At 37.7% G+C, this 16,326-nt stretch overlaps 1 protein-coding gene across 2 annotated transcripts in view; it reads left to right on the top strand.

Moving 5' to 3' along the window:
* The first annotated feature begins 999 nt into the window (after positions 1-999).
* The window catches only part of jag1a (jagged canonical Notch ligand 1a), a 31,766-nt gene continuing 16,439 nt past the window's right edge, over positions 1,000-16,326 (top strand). Inside the window, exons 1-10 of one of the 2 annotated variants that reach the window (XM_051903948.1) lie at positions 1,000-1,301; positions 1,592-1,900; positions 7,518-7,575; positions 9,792-10,049; positions 11,198-11,258; positions 11,736-11,866; positions 12,026-12,145; positions 14,604-14,717; positions 14,934-15,047; positions 15,360-15,473. In XM_051903948.1, the coding sequence (XP_051759908.1) occupies positions 1,230-1,301; positions 1,592-1,900; positions 7,518-7,575; positions 9,792-10,049; positions 11,198-11,258; positions 11,736-11,866; positions 12,026-12,145; positions 14,604-14,717; positions 14,934-15,047; positions 15,360-15,473 (1,351 nt within the window). In that variant the 5' untranslated portion in view covers positions 1,000-1,229. The remainder of the gene's footprint in view (positions 1,302-1,591; positions 1,901-7,517; positions 7,576-9,791; positions 10,050-11,197; positions 11,259-11,735; positions 11,867-12,025; positions 12,146-14,603; positions 14,718-14,933; positions 15,048-15,359; positions 15,474-16,326) is intronic. The other variant, XM_051903940.1, reaches the window with a different exon arrangement.

Raw genomic sequence — 16,326 nt, 5'->3', positions numbered from 1 at the left:
AAACTGTCAGAGATCATATGTATGCTGACTGAGTTGTATGAACCTAGACAGGCCAGACACCAATTTTAATTTTAGGTGAATGAAGATGACACTATACGGGATACACGTACAGTCAGTTATATGGATTGTCCTATGTGACTTGGTGTTGATTTTTGAGACAATGAAACAAAAATGTGACCCTGGACCACAATACCAGTCATAAGTTGCACGGGTATATTTGTAGCAATAGCCAACAATACATTGTATGGGTCAAAATTATCGATTTTTCTTTTATGCCAAAAATCATTAGGATATTAAGTAAAGATCATGTTCCATGAAGATATTTTGTAAATTAAACATTAAACGTTGTTGTGAAAAATAAAAAAAATATATTTTTGTGAGTGGATATGCATGGCTAAGGACTTCATTTGGACAGCTTTAAAGGCGATTTTCTCAATATTTAGATTTTTTTTTTTTTTTTGCACCCTCAGATTCCAGATTTTCAAATAGTTGTATCTCGGCCAAATACATACAAATACATATACATACATCAATGGAAAGCTTATTTATTCAGCTTTTAGATGATGTATAAATCTAAATTTCAAGAAATTGACCCTTATGACTGGTTTTGTGGTCACAAATATGTCTTTCTAGTGGAAAAAAAAAACATGGGTTGTAAAAATTATATGTGACATAGCAAATGCAAATTAAATGGTATTCGCCTCAATAGTATAATTTATTTATTATTCATTTAATTTGTATATTATATAGCCATCTTATATTTATATATATATATATATATATATATTAGTACACATTTTATTTTACTTTATTTTTCAATCCTCATACCATTTGTTTTTGATTTAACTTATGTATTTATTTATTATATTTGGGCGACAAAAATCGCTTTAGAACACGGTGGATGTTATTTCCATCCATAGCCCCGCCCACTCATGAATATGGAATCGTCGCAAGTGTCGACCACGCCCCTCCTCCGTGAACGCGCTGTATAGATGGAGCGTTCTCTCAGCCGCATTCGCAGCTTTTCCTCTCCAGCCCGTGGGCATTGTTGTAAAAACAGAAGGACAATACAAGAATAGAGTGGAGGATAATAGAGCCTCTAAAGGGGCATCAGGGAATCTGTCCTCTATTGGATCTGAGCGGCTCTGTCCTCGTGCATGAGGCACTATATGAGAGCCGTGTGTCGGCTGAACTTCTAGTTTCACAGCGAACAGACAGACAGAGGAGGCATGATTCTGAGACGGAGTCCAAGTTTTGCGGTGCTGTCCGTTCATGTGCTTTTGCAGTGCCTGTGGATGCGGGTACGTGCGGTTTGGCTTTTCATATGTGACGGTGCTATCAGAACATTTACACTGTAATAGATTTGAAACCAAGATGTTCTGTACTCATTTAAATTAATTTTGCTTTAAAGTTTTAAATGTTTTTAAAAAAACTTTTTTTTTTGAGAAATTTTGATTCTTTATGCACACAACAGCGGAAAACAACATTTTTGGACAAGATTTTGGCACTTGAGTATAGATTGATAGATTGATTTAACCCACATGTCAAAGATTTGACACTAATTAACTGTTTTCCGTATTTTTTGTTCCAGGTATGTGATGCATCGGGGCATTTTGAGATGCAGGTTTTGTCCATGCAGAACGTGAACGGGGAGCTGCAGAGCGGCGCGTGCTGTGACGGCGCGCGCGGCGCAGCGGACCGCACATGCACGGCGGATGAGTGCGATACGTTTTTTCGCGTGTGTTTGAAGGAGTATCAGTCGCGGGTGTCTTCGGGAGGCCCGTGCAGTTACGGAAGCGGATCTACTCCTGTTATCGGTGGGAATACTTTTTCTGTCAAGCCTCTCGACGACACGAACGATAAATCCAGGATTGTGCTGCCCTTCAGTTTCGCGTGGCCGGTGAGTTGAAAAGGCTGTTTTGTTATCAAAGACGTTGGGAAATCATAATCTGATTAAACAAGTCGGCTAAACGTAGGTTTACGGGAGACCGGGGCTAGTTGTCACACTCTTTAGGCTACTGCAGTAAATATTTCTCACGGTGGGATTATGTGTGAAAGTCAGTTTGTGTATTGACTATCTGTTTAAAAACAGTCATTGAACATCCACAATGTAAATGACCATGAAAAAAGTTCAGTTTTTGTGGGAACATGCCCCCAATAGCGGGTCATTAAACTCTCTGTGACAACTTGCCCCGGTCTCCTCTACGCCATATCATTTCTGTGAGGCATCCAGCGTCGCATTCTGTGTGTAAACACACAGTCGACATTTCCCAGGATTCTGATTACAAGTTGTTGTTTTGTGAACGCCGGTTCTGGCCCCATTCACGTGCTCTGTGCCATGGCATTGCTGTATAATGACGCTCAGGTTGGACAGGGGTCGTGTTACCCCACCCTGGCTCCACCAGTATCCTCTCAAAATAGCAGGACAATGCATTATAAAACACCTGAGTTTATCTCCAGCACCTACTGATGGACATTCAGAGGCTGTTTTACACACAATGGCCACAGGAAACTGCTTTAGATATCCAGTCAGGGCCATCATTGATCATTTAAAGGGTGTTATCTTGCTTATCTCTGTGTCTCTCAGTGAAACCTAGTGAGCTGTCTACCTAGACTGCATTTTTGGGCATCATAGGTGCCTTCCTTGTCCAAAACGTGCCTATATGCTGGTAAATTATTGCGGTCTAGGCTGGTTCACTAGGTTTTGAGACACATCCAGTAATTCAACCTTCAAAGCATGCATTCACGTATAAGGTTTTTATATGGCCAATTCTGATATGGATAACTAGGGCAAAGTGGACTAAATGCTAAATGCAGAAATAAAAAATGATTAAATCAACACCTATTTTACAAAATATTTACTTGAAATTCACAAGAGAACATGGTTATCGGCTCATGCTGATCATTTCAAAATGACCAGATATTGGTCAATTAACCACCCAAGCTGATTTATTAGTCTATGAATACTTTTTGCTTGTGATTGACCAGTTATTTGGCCATTTTGTGATTAGTGCCATTGGCTGATAACCATGTATGCTTGATTGGCAGAAGTGTTAGTTCCTCCTTTTGTCAGTGCCAAAATCTTTTGACAACCTTGTCAATGAATAATACACATTTTTTGGGGGTGAGTTTGAGTAAAGTTTGTGCAAAATAAGTGTTCATTTCAGCAATTTTGTGTATGTCACATTTGAAATATAGTGACCAGAGACCATCTTCCTCTGTAGTCTAGACATTACAGATTTTTTATTTCTGAAAAATAGGATTACATAATCAACTAACTATACTATCTAAAGTATGAATCTCTATATTTTACATATGTATTTTTATCAAGTTTAAATGATTCATTTTCAAATAATTTATTTCCAAATATTTTAGATTCAAGAAGTTCCTAACTAAAATAAATAGATTTACACTTTAGATTAGTTTTATTTTATTTTTCCAAGTTACTTTTTTTAAATTGATTAATTTTCAAATTATTTTGGTAAAAATTATGTAAAATATATTTTATTGCATAAATTGTTAAAATTAAATATTAAATAGTGTGATGTGATATATAGGCCTATGCCACACTCTTAAAAATGCTGGGTTAAAAATAATCCAAGTTGGGTTAAATATAGACAAACCCAGCAATTGGGTTGTTTTGACCCAGCGGTTGGGTTAAATGTTTGACCAAACCTGCTGGGTAGTTTTATTTAACTCAGCTATTGTTTAAAAATACTATATTGCTTGCTTAAAATTAACCCAAAATAGGTTGAAAATTAACATTTATTAATATGTTTAATACATGAACATTTATTAATAAGTTTAATAAATAATAATTAAATAAAAAACATTTATGAAATTGCTTATTAATGAATATTCACCTTTTGATTATTATTGTTGCCTCTAGTAATTATGTGTCTGATTCTTAATTTCCAACCTATTTTGGGTTCATTTTAAGCCAGTCATATAGTCATTTTTAATCAATAGTTGAGTTAAATAAAACTACCCAGCAGGTTAGTCAAGTATTTAACCCAGCTTGGGTTGTTTTTAACCCAGCATTTTTTTGAGTGCAGCTTTATATCGGCCACCTGCTCTCTAAGATATCGGCATCAGCCATCAAAAAATCTATATCGGTCAAGTATGCAGCCACTGAAAATCTCTTATCAGTGGACTGCTACTCTTTTTAGAATGTCGCTCAAAGCTGATCTGATTCTGGCGTCCATTTTTCTCCATTCTGAATCTGAATGGTGGAATTGTTTTTGCTGAAGCTCATGTTTACTTTCACAACTCATAAGACCGAGCCGTCAATACGAGGTCAAAGCGAGTCAGTCTGATAGTCCAATTAGGGCCAGTTTCCGTGGCAGCCGTGCTCAAACATCTCACCCCCTGCCCACGTCGATCAGAGCGGTCTAGACCTGCCTCACAGCCGCTCTGAATGGACATTAATTAGACATTGTCATCTTGCATGCTTTCTTTTCCGTCACAAGTCTACCTAGCAATTGAACTGGATGCTGGGTTGTGGGACGGCGGTTCAACAAAGCGGGTTTACAAAGAAACACAGGGGGTCTTTGCATGAGTGTGTGTGTGTTCTGATCTATCTGTTGTTCATTTTTGCATCATCAGCAGTGGTCAGATGAAAATGCAGGGTGTGTGTATGGATGTTTAGGACGGTGTCTTGGTAACCAGCGTCCTGCTGTTAGTGAACTTGGAGACGCTGGAGACTAGAGAGCTTCTAGAGTGCAACTCGGTTGTGTTTGATTGTACTGTAGATATTTCTTACTTCACTCTTGTCTTTAATTGTTCCGTAAATAACTTCTTGTAGAACCATTTTCACTGTATAGGGTTGTTGAGTTGCTCTTCGGTCCTTTGGAAATTAAAAAAGGTTCTTTTATTACATTTTGTAGGTTTTTGAATCCATTTATTGATCTCTCAGTCATAATAACATCCTATTCATTCAAGTGGAATTAAATATGGTGACTCCTGAAGGTCTTTAGTTTGTAAAACTCTTTTTTTAAAAGTTCAAGGTGGGTCATTCCGTGTCAAATCAATCAAATTTCAGAATCTTCCCCGGCTCAGATTTTTGATTTTGTAAAAAAAAATTTCTGTACAAAGACAAACATAAATAGTGATGAAAGCCAAAATATGTCATAGATGTAATCCACTATTTTGTAGAGGGGGGTCTGAGATTTGGAGCAAATTAAAGGGGTGTAAAAATGTCTTTAGAAAGATGGCAGCATCATTATTTTATTTTTACACAGAGATTGGTAGGTCTATTAGTAAAATCTGTAGACTTTAGCAATCTTTGTTTCATTGTATGCCAACAGTGACAGTTCAAAAATGGGGAAAAAAAAGCACTTCTTGTGTTTTTTGCCTCAAGTTTGCATGCCTGTAACTCAAGAAGTATTAAAGATATCTTAATATCCTTTTAGATTCTGGTTCTTAACGAACTTTCCTTTTGGTGTCTTTATTTTAAAGGCCCTCGATGGTTCAATCCCAGAGATATGGGGATCTCAATGCAGCTCCATGAGTAAATTGGTAAATTGTACACATTTGGTGGTCAAAAACCAAATGTGGGTATCACTTTGATACTTTGTTTCTTTTAAAGAGGAATATCTGAAGAACAAATAATGTTGAAACTAGAAATGTATCTTGTGTTTTTCTATCAACTCAATTGCATAGAACATGCTTCTCTGAGTGCCAAAATTATTCTTTTTCCAAAGCTTGCTCTAAAAGTATATTCAACATATCTTAATATCCTTCTAGATTCAGAGCAAATACATATACATTGAGATGTAGATATTGAATATGGTCAAACAAACATCTGTCATTGTGTGAAGTGAGTGCTGTCTGAGAGGTTCTTCATGTCTTTCTCACACGGTCTCCAGTTCAAATCACTGAGGTGTCACTTGCAGATGAATCCTGTAGCTCTTCTGTATCTTTCTGAGTGAGTTTGAACTTTGAATGGCCTGCGTGCAGCTCTAGCCCAAGCTACACACACACACTCTCGTCTGAATATACCTTCATTTGTGTGTGTGTGTGTGTGTGTGTGTGTGCGTGGATGGATGGATTAAAGCTCATAAAGACCCATAGATCCCTCAGACTGCAGAGGCAGGAAGAGTCGGCATTGTTGGTGTGCGTGACGTGAGGTCATCTCACTGACAGAGTGAATGTTTCTGCTCTCTCTTTTCTCAGAATCAGACTCATATTCTGAGAATCTTTCATGTTTTTTCCTCAAACATCATCTAACATCTTGTTGAGGATTTTCTCACGCATTCTTTCTCTCTCCTGTCTGTCCTGTTACTTATCTTCGGTCGAGATAGTGAAAGTGATGTCTGCTGATAAACCAAAGAGTGATCAATCATTACAGTGTTTGTGCGGCAGCGTTGTATTAATGTTCCTAAAACGTTCTGGAAAGGTTTGTTGTAAACCCTTAACCCTGTGTATGTGAACAGCTTGAACGTATTGTTTCATAGACAATTGAACTTTGTTTAATAGATTAGTTTCAGTCTTATTAATATGAACTATCGTTCAAAAGTTTGGGGTCAGTAAGTTTCTTTTTTAAAGAAATTAATGCTTTTATTGAGCGAGGACACATTAAATTGATCAAAAATGATGGTTTACAAAAGATGTTAACAGCAAATGCTGTTCTTTTGATCAAAGAATGCTGAAAAAAGTATCAGTTTCCACAAAAATATTAAGCAATATAACTGTTTTCAACATTGATAATAATAATCAGAAATGTTTCTTGAGCATCAAATCATCATATTAGAATGATTTCTGAAGAATCATGTGACGCTGAAGACTGGAGTAATGATGCTGAAAATTCTTTTTTTTTTTAATTGTCATAATATTTCACAGTTTTACTGTATTTTCGATCAAATAAATGCAGCCTTGGTGAGCAGACATAAACAATAAAAGATCTTATCAACCTCAAACTTTTGAAAGTTAGTGTAATTGTTTTTGGTTTTTGTAAACTTTAAGATTAGAGTATGCTTTTAAATGTTTATATTTTTATTATTATTTTTTAACCTTTTAAAGTGTTAAACTTTTAAGTTCTAGATTCAAGTTTAAAATCTCCCATAGACTTAAATTGATATTTAAATATTCAAATATTCTTAAATCTAACGGACAGTGATGGTGTCATCATATTATTTGCATATTGAATTGTGATTGGTTTTGCCTTTACTGCATATATTTAATCATTTAGCTCTAAAATTAGTAAAAACATTTTGATGGAAAATTATGTGATGAGCGGTTTATAATTTTCAACTCGTACTTAAACTCACAAATGTTTCTGTCAATTTTGTCTAAACCTCACCCATTTTTGCCAACTAGACAGCCTAGCTTAATTCAGCAGAATTAAGTGTAATATCATCAAATGTGAGATTTACTGACACTGAAGGCCAGCAGGTTGTCCTTATTGTATTCCACTGGATCATTGTGAATGAAAATAAGATGCACATTTGAACATTTAAGGTGATTCTTGGGAGTGTGGTGTGTATTGATGTTTTCATGTCTTTTTTTCTTTCTTTCAGAGGTCGTATACGTTGATTGTGGAGGCTTTGGATTTCAATAATGACTCGAGCACTGGCAGTAAGTATCGCTATCTCTCTCTCACTCTCACACACACACACACACACACACACACACACACGCACACGCACACACGCGCACACACACACACACACATCCATACACACTTTGTTCTGTATGTTTGAAGAGAGCACAGTCAGAAAGTGACAATGAAAGTGCGTAAAAGCAGCATGCTATTTGTGTGTATTTGTGTGCATTTCTGTGTGTGTGTGTGTTGTGGATGGCTGGCAAACACATCCTGTTACTAAACCGCTGCCTGCACCTGCTTGCATTCATCAGTCTTTTAAACACATTTTTATAAGCATGAGACTACTCACACACACACACAGCAGTGAGAAAGTAGGAAATTTGGGTCATTACTTGCAATAGTTTGTGTAGAAACGAAGATATGTGTGTTCGTTATTTATTTCATTCAGATCTAAGTGAACTGAGCCAAAATGTTACCTGAAATGTTAAATGAACTGTGCCAAATATGAACAGGAGTGCAAATATTGACTTGTATTTAACACCAACATGTCAAGTAGCCTTTAGCAGGGGTCCAGCTTCTGTAGTGCACCGTTCATTAACACACACACACACACACACACACACACACACACTCACACATTAGTAAATGAAACAGCAGTAAGCATAATCAAATGACTATTTTAACTGCTATTTAACTAAGTTTTCAAGGTGTAGTACTTTATACTATATACTTACACTAATTCCACAGTATACTGTGCATAATTAATAAACTGGGCATAATATTTGCTGTAATTTTCCTTTTTAAATCATTTTATATCTAAATATTTACCATGACAGTATTCCCTCTTGCACTATGGTGCGATGTTTCCAGCATCATGCGCGGGTGTGAGGGTCCGTCTCGCTCTCAGGTAAACGGCGAGGAGAGGTAACGGTGAGATCTCAGGTTTGGCAGTCTGACACCGATGCCTTTCCTCCTGTATTTCTGAAGGACAGGTTTGGGTCAGGACAGTTAGTTCTCCTAAACCACGAGCCACACACACTTCACACGCTCCTCTCACAATTTATGGCCCTTCGGCCAAATACCTCACTGCTGTGCTGGATACTGGCCTGCCCTGAAAAAATTACTACGGTATTTCTCTGCACAAAAGAACAATAGTAAACAAAGAATATAGTACACTGCTCTTAAAGGGACAGTTCACCCCAAAAATTAAATATCTGTCATCATTTACTCATCCTCATGTTGTTCGAAACGCAACTTTAAAACACAATAAACACAACAAAACAGATATTAAAGAGGACCTATTTTTTCCTTTCCTTTAGCGCGTAATATTGCTGTTTAAGCACAAAACAGTTCTGCAAAGTCACTCCAAAGGGAGTCATTCTCTATTATTGAGTTTTCTTCTGGGAACAAACACGTTACAATATTCCTTGTTTAAATAATTCCCGCCTAAAGCATATGCAGAAAATAAGGGGCAATGCCTTGTTGAGTTGAGTTAGTAGTCTGGTGAAACTCGAGGTTATGATAAGGGGCGTGACATTTCCCAAACACGCTCGAAGTGGTTGACCAATCACAACACACTGATCCAGCCGACCAATCAGAGCACATTGCTCTTTTCAGAAGGAGGGGCTTCAGAGAGACAGAAACTAAACAGAGCGTTACTGACAGACTGGGAAGAGAGGTGCTGCAACAATGTCAAATATGTGAAAAATAAGGTTTTTTGAACATTCAAGCATGAAAATCTATTCTAGTAGACCCTAAAAACAAAATTAAGACATTGTAATAGGTCCTCTATAAACAGAATCTCCAAGCTGCTATTTCCATACAACAAAATTAGATGATGATTTATACTATCAAGCTCCAAAAAGGATAAAAGGATTAAATTTAGGTATATTTGCTCTTCAAAAGACTTGGAATATAGAGTACAAATCAAATAAGGATTTATGATACTTTAATTATGTTTTTTGTCATTTTGGGGGCTATAAACCATCTACTTTTGTTGTATATAATAGACATTGAGCCTAAAATCTCCTTTTGTGTTTCATGGGGTCATATCCTATCAGAACCCTTTCACCTTAAAGCCAGTACACAAATCTGCTTGTTGCGAACAGACTGTGTGTGTGTGTGTGTGTGTGTGTCAGAGAGTTGTGTAAGCTAGTGGCATAGTTTCGGAGTTACGCTGAACAAAAGCGTAATTAAACTACAGCTGCACCCTAAAGTGTCCAGTTCTCCCTGTTTCTCTCTCCTCTAGGCATTAATGGACAAGTAATAGAGAAAGCGGTCCAGTCGGGCATGATCAACCCAAACCGTCAGTGGCAGCTTCTGAAGCACAACGGCCCCGTGGCTCAGTTCCAGTACCAGATTCGGGTGACCTGCGATGAGCATTACTTTGGCTTCGGCTGTAACAAGTTCTGTCGGCCGAGAGATGACTTCTTCGGCCACTATACCTGCGATCACAATGGCAACAAGACCTGCTTGGAGGGATGGGCTGGCCCAGAATGCAACACTGGTAAGGGGCAAGGCCTTGATGGTGGCCATTTGACACACTTACATTACTGTTGTGCATGGATTTATGGATTACGCTAGAGGTACGCTACTGTTCAAACATTTGGAGTTGCGAAGAATTTATTTTTTTGAAAGAAGTCTCTGTTTATTTAATCAAAAATACAATAAAAACCGTAATACTGTGATTTATTATTACAATTTAAAATAACTGTTTTCTATTTGAATATATTTTAAAATATAATTTATTCCTGTGATCAAATCTGAATTTTCAGCATCATTACTCCAGTCTTCAGTGTCACATGATACTTCAGAAATCATTCTAATATGATGATTTGATACTCAAGAAACATTTATGATTATTATCAATATTGAAATCAGTTTTTGCTGCTTCATATTTTTATGGAAACCATGATACATTTTTTAGGATTTTTTTGATGAATAGAAAGTTTAAAAGAACAGCATTTATGTGAAATAGAAACATTTTGTAAAATACTTTACTTTTACTAAAATTTCCAAACCTGAAATACTTAAATTAGATACAAATTAATACCATTTTAAAAGTAATGAACACTTGTGTACTGAATATAATTTTTATAAAATTTTTAACATGCTTTTTAATAGTTTTATAAACTTTCTAATCGGTTGCAAATTTTTATTTTTTTTATTTTTTAAGAAAAATCAGAAAACACTGGAAATTCATGGTTTAAAAAGTGTGGGAATTGGATTCAGGCTTGGTCAGACTGGACTTATAATGGCTCTGTATCACTGACCTCATAGGGATGTTGTTATTTGAGATTGTCCCTATCACAACAAAGCTTTGGCTCTCTCTCTCGCTCTCTCTCACTCACACACACACACACACACACACACACACAGCATCCCGTCTGACAGCTAGTGTGTGTTAGTGTTTGATACAGTGTGGGTTTGCAACAGTATTAGACTGGATTTTATCTCTGTAATAGTGTTTATTCCCTCATTCATTCCCGCATGAAGAAACATGAGTGGAGGGCAGGAGAAATGACATCATGTTGGCAGAGTGTGTGCGATGATGTTCCGAGCGGCTGAATGGCGTGATGAGAGAGAACTGCTGAGATCACACAGATGGAGCTGATAGCAGTAACCATATTCCTCTTTCTCTCTTGTTTTTTTTAGCGATCTGTAAGCAGGGCTGTAGCACTGAGCATGGCTCCTGTAAAGTGCCTGGAGACTGCAGGTAACATTTATTTATACAGAAAATTGTTTTAATGACTCTGTTCCAAAACCAGGTGAGCTGACTCGCTGTATACTGTCCAAAGGCAGCATGCTAACTAAAAAGCTTAGAGCCGCATAAGTAGACCCAAACAAGGCCTACTCATTAGTAGGGATGTGCCCGAAGCCGAATGCCTCAGTCGGAATGGCACAGATGATGAATAACGCATTCTATGGTGCCCCTGAAGGGACATGGTCATGGGAAAAATATGAGATGGGAGAAAAAAATATATTCCAATGCTTTTGCGTTCTCTCACAGATGTTTCTCGGGGGGAAAGCGAACTTTGCGAGTGAATGCAAAAGCATTGAAATGTAATTTCTGAAATCCTGTCTAGGTCGGCAGCTCACTAGGAATTGCAACAGAGCCACATTATACGTCAGTGACTTCATGTTTCAAAAAGTGTGTGCCTTATATTTAGAGGTGATGTTCTGCCCTTCACAGGTGTCTGTACGGCTGGCAGGGCGAGTATTGTGACCAGTGTATTCCTCATCCTGGTTGTGTGCACGGCACATGCGGCGAACCCTGGCAATGCCTGTGTGACACCAACTGGGGAGGGCAACTCTGTGACAAAGGTATTCTGTTCCATTCCGTTCTATTTGATTCTGTTCCGTTCCGTTCCGTTCCGTTCCATGCCATGCCATGCCATTCCATTCCATTCCATTCCATTCCATTCCATGCCATGCCATGCTATTCAGCTTGGCTCATTTGTTGAGTTGTTTTATCTGATTTAGACTTGAACACCTGTGGCACGCGGCAGCCCTGTCTCAATGGCGGCACCTGCAGTAACACCGGACCAGACAAATACCACTGTGCCTGTCCTGATGGATACTCTGGACAGAACTGTGAGAGAGGTGGGTCACACACAGACAGACACACCTCACATGAGTGATGTCCACTGCAAACATCCAGTATAAAAAGAGAAAATGATGTCATGGGCGCAGGGAGGAGGATTATTATCAATGTTGAAAACGGTTGTGCTGAATCATATTTTTGTGTAAAACGTGATACATTTTTTCAGGATTCTTTGATGAATAGAAAGTTCAAAAGAACAGCATTTGTATGAAATTAGACATCTTTTGTAACATTATAAATGTCTGTACTGTCACTTTTGATCAATTTAATGCATCCTTGCTGAAAAAAGTATTAATTCTTTTGGGAAAAAAAAAATAAAACCAACCCCAAACCTTTGAACACTAGCGTATGTATTTGATGTAAGGAATATTCCACATTCATGTCAGATCTGGAGAAAAACCATCTTGGATAAAATACTGATTCAAATTTTCCAAAGAGAAGAAAGTTGTTCAACAATGGTTTGACAGAGGTTTTCTTTAGTGCACAATTTGTATGTTTCTGAATCACTCGTTTGCTTATCAGTGAGTCGTCAAATTAAGCATGTATCATGTTGCCGTTCGTACCGTCCAACTGGCGAGAAACTCAATTTTATTTACTCGCCAAAGCCAGTTTTTTTTACTCACATTTGGCAACTTAACTTTGGATCCTGCTTGTCAGTGTTGCATATTTCTCTTTTTCGATTTATTCTGGATTCTGTCATCTGTCTGAGATTTGTTCAGTCACTAAAAGAGAGAAGATGCCCTGCCAAAAACATGCACACATACACTTGAAATACCAATCAAGCAGTCGGTGTCCTCGCCAAGCCAAAGAATGCAGTGTGCATTAATTTGATTTGAGCAGAAAAATCCATCACATCGTGTGCCTGCTCTATCGCATATGTGTGTTGGAAAAATAACACTGGTTGGTTTGGCATGATGTGTCTCCTGTCAAACACACTTCGCCAGGCCATCCAGGATGCAATAATAGAGATATTTTCTTGTTCTGCTGTTTTCGTTTTGTTCTGGTGTGCTTTGGTTTTTTGTTTATCCTTTTTCTTGTCGTGTCTTATTGGAAATAAATGCTCACAGCCTCTTGCTACACTCCTCTGTTTTTGTTGGTGGTCTCTGTTCGGTGTGAGAAAGGCCAAAGGGGCTTTCCCGTCCACTGACTGATCTGATAAAGAGCGATAGACCGAAGAGAGGGAGTGACTGGGAGATTGAAAGGGGGAAAACCAAGATGTGACCCTGCCTGTGAACTCTTAAGAGAATATGATTTTGAGACAACAAAACTGACACTGGTTCTTCTCTCTCTCAATTTAACATTCAGTTGACCCTTTGCTAAACTCTGTCCCCCTTGATAAACTCTGCCCCCCCCTTACCGCTCACTTTACAAAACTCCCCGTGATTCAGAATTGGTGAAAGCACAGTTTTCAGTAAAGCTTTCCAAACACAGAAGACTTACATACATACACAGAAAACTTTTTTCTTTTCTTTTTTTGTGGCAGATATTTGTAAAATGTTAGTTCAATCATGATAACTTTCTGAATAGTTTTAGCATGTTATTGAATATGGCATTGTTAATGTATTTGGTCTTGGCAAACTAGATCTGCTGCTTTCTACTGTTGATTATTGCTGCTGCAGATCAAGTATGGACTTGCTACTGCTAATAGATACACAGACACGCTGCTGTGAGCATGTAAGATATGCTGCTGCTGCATAAACAGACATACATAAATCCTGTAGCAGATCTAGGCAGGTGGAGCTGGGGAGGTGGAGGAGTTCAGAGGACCTCTGATAGTGCGCTGCAGGACCAGTTTTTACGGCGAAAGCAAGCAATCTTATTGGCTGCAGGATCAACAGAGGCCAATCAGCTTGTGCCGTGTGATAATGATATGATTGCTGCAGCCTTGCAGATTGCATGTAAAGGACCTTTCAGCCTGTGCCATCTAGAGTTTCATGACTGAACTAGATAGTTTATTGAGACAACTGTACTTTTGTATTAAACATTTTTAAATTTAGTAAATAAATAAATAAAAATGAGCAATTTTGCAAAGGCAACATTTCTAAATGTAGTTTTTCAGCTTTATTTTTTATTTTTTTTACATTTAACTAAAACGATTTTTAATCATTTTAGTTTTCGTTTAGTGCCGCTAGAACAAAACCAAATGAAAAGAAGTGGCTACTAACTAATTAAATAAATAAATATACATGAAATGTTGATTTGAATTTAAATGATTCTATTACATGAGTAGAAAGAGACTGTGGAGCCTTAAAATGACATGAAACAGGCAGAGGCATACAGTGCTGCTGGAATAGAAGGAGATTTTCTCATTGTTTGGCAGATGTGTGGTCCATGTGTTTTATTTTGGGGTAGAATGTCTGTGTATTTTGTGCATTCCTTTAGAAAATGCTGTTCTGTCTCAGTTTCTTTGATTGTGTGTGGGCACATTATAACATCTCTCTCTCTGGCTCTCTATAGCGGATAATGCCTGTCTGTCTGAGCCGTGTTTGAACGGAGGCAGTTGTGTGGAATCCAGTCAGGGGTTTGAGTGCCAGTGTGCGCCGGGCTGGACAGGACCGTCCTGCAATATCAGTAAGCCTTCTCTACAACATCTCAAACTGCTCAGATTTGCCTTCAGTCATAGGTCAGCAATTTTCATACTTGAAAAGAAATCGAGTAATATTTTCTTTTTTCCTAAAGGAAAACATCTGAGACAAAGATATGATACTGAAATGAAACATAACTCAGAACTTCAGAAGTCTCTTAAAACATGATGCAAATCTCCTTTGGGTTTTTCCTCTTCCTCAGATGAAGATGACTGCAGTCCAAACCCGTGCAATCACAGCGGTGTGTGCGTGGACCTGGTGGACGCTTTTAAATGCATCTGTCCGGCGCAGTGGACCGGAAAGACGTGTCTCATTGGTGTGTGTCTCTTCTTTACCCCTCTCTGTGCCTCCTCTCCAGCAGTGCGCCTTCCCCTCTCTTTCTTTGTGTCAGGGTGTGTTTGTCCAAAAATCCAATTTCCGTGGAAACCGAGTCCGCTTTGGAAGAATTTAAGTAACAGACCACCATGAGACCCCACCGCTGTTTCATACTAGAGTGCATTTACAGTCCATTAACACACACACACACATAGTCGTGCAAATTCTTCAGGGACGTTTGGCTGTATGTGTATCTGTCTGATTGTAATTTAGACTACGCTCATGCTGATTTCTTTTGTCATTTTTGGCCCAGATGCTAATGAGTGTGAGGAAAGCCCATGCATCAATGCCCATTCCTGCCGGAATCTGATTGGCGGATACTTTTGCGAGTGCCTCCCTGGTTGGACAGGACAGAATTGCGACATCAGTAAGTATTTCATGGTTTCAAATTAAAGCAGTCAGAGACTGACTTCTTAGGGCCGGTTCACACAGAATGCATTTTTGCAGTTAAAAATGCTAGACACAGGTCAGTGGAACGAAAAAAGCGCAAGGTCTAAAGACACGTTTTTTAAAAGTTAAACTACTTTTAATTTGAGCACAGCATTTTTAGAATGCCGTGTCACGTGCAAGATGCTGCAAAAGACGCAAGCGTAACGGTTAAAGATGTCCGTCTAGTGCGTTTACATTGAAAAACAATGGAAAAGTAGCGCAGTAGAATGGAAAAACGCATTCAGTGTGAACGGGAGCTCTAAAAAGGTCCAGATGTTCATTGTCAACAAGTGCGTTTCCAAACAAAACTGCACAATTATATCAAGATGTTCATATTGCATAAAAGTGTTTGGTAGTAATTAACTAAAAGTTGTGATATTACTCAGTGTTGGTATTGTTAACTAAAACTATTACATTTTTTTAAAATTGAAATAAAACACACAAAATTTAAATGTTAGGTGAAAAACTTAAACTTTAAAAGCTTTAACTTAAACTTATATAAAGTTAGTTGCCAAGGTAAAATTTTAAGTACTAAAATGACTAAAACTAAGATTAAAATCAATTAAAGCTAAATAGAAATATAAAAAAATGACAAAATCACAAAATTACTAAAACTAAAATTTAAATGAAAACTGAAAATTTAAAAAATAAAAGCTAATTCAAAATATTAAATATTATAATAGTATATAAATGATACTAAATAACATTAATACTGCTAAAATATTTTTGTGAATTTAGAAACATGACAGAAGTTCAGCTGTTTTCAAAACTTGTTTTCAATGATTTTTGTC

The sequence above is a fragment of the Ctenopharyngodon idella genome, chromosome 1 (assembly GCF_019924925.1).
Source record: "Ctenopharyngodon idella isolate HZGC_01 chromosome 1, HZGC01, whole genome shotgun sequence".
Lineage (NCBI taxonomy): Eukaryota > Metazoa > Chordata > Actinopteri > Cypriniformes > Xenocyprididae > Ctenopharyngodon > Ctenopharyngodon idella.
This window is presented reverse-complemented; position numbering and strand designations above follow the sequence as displayed.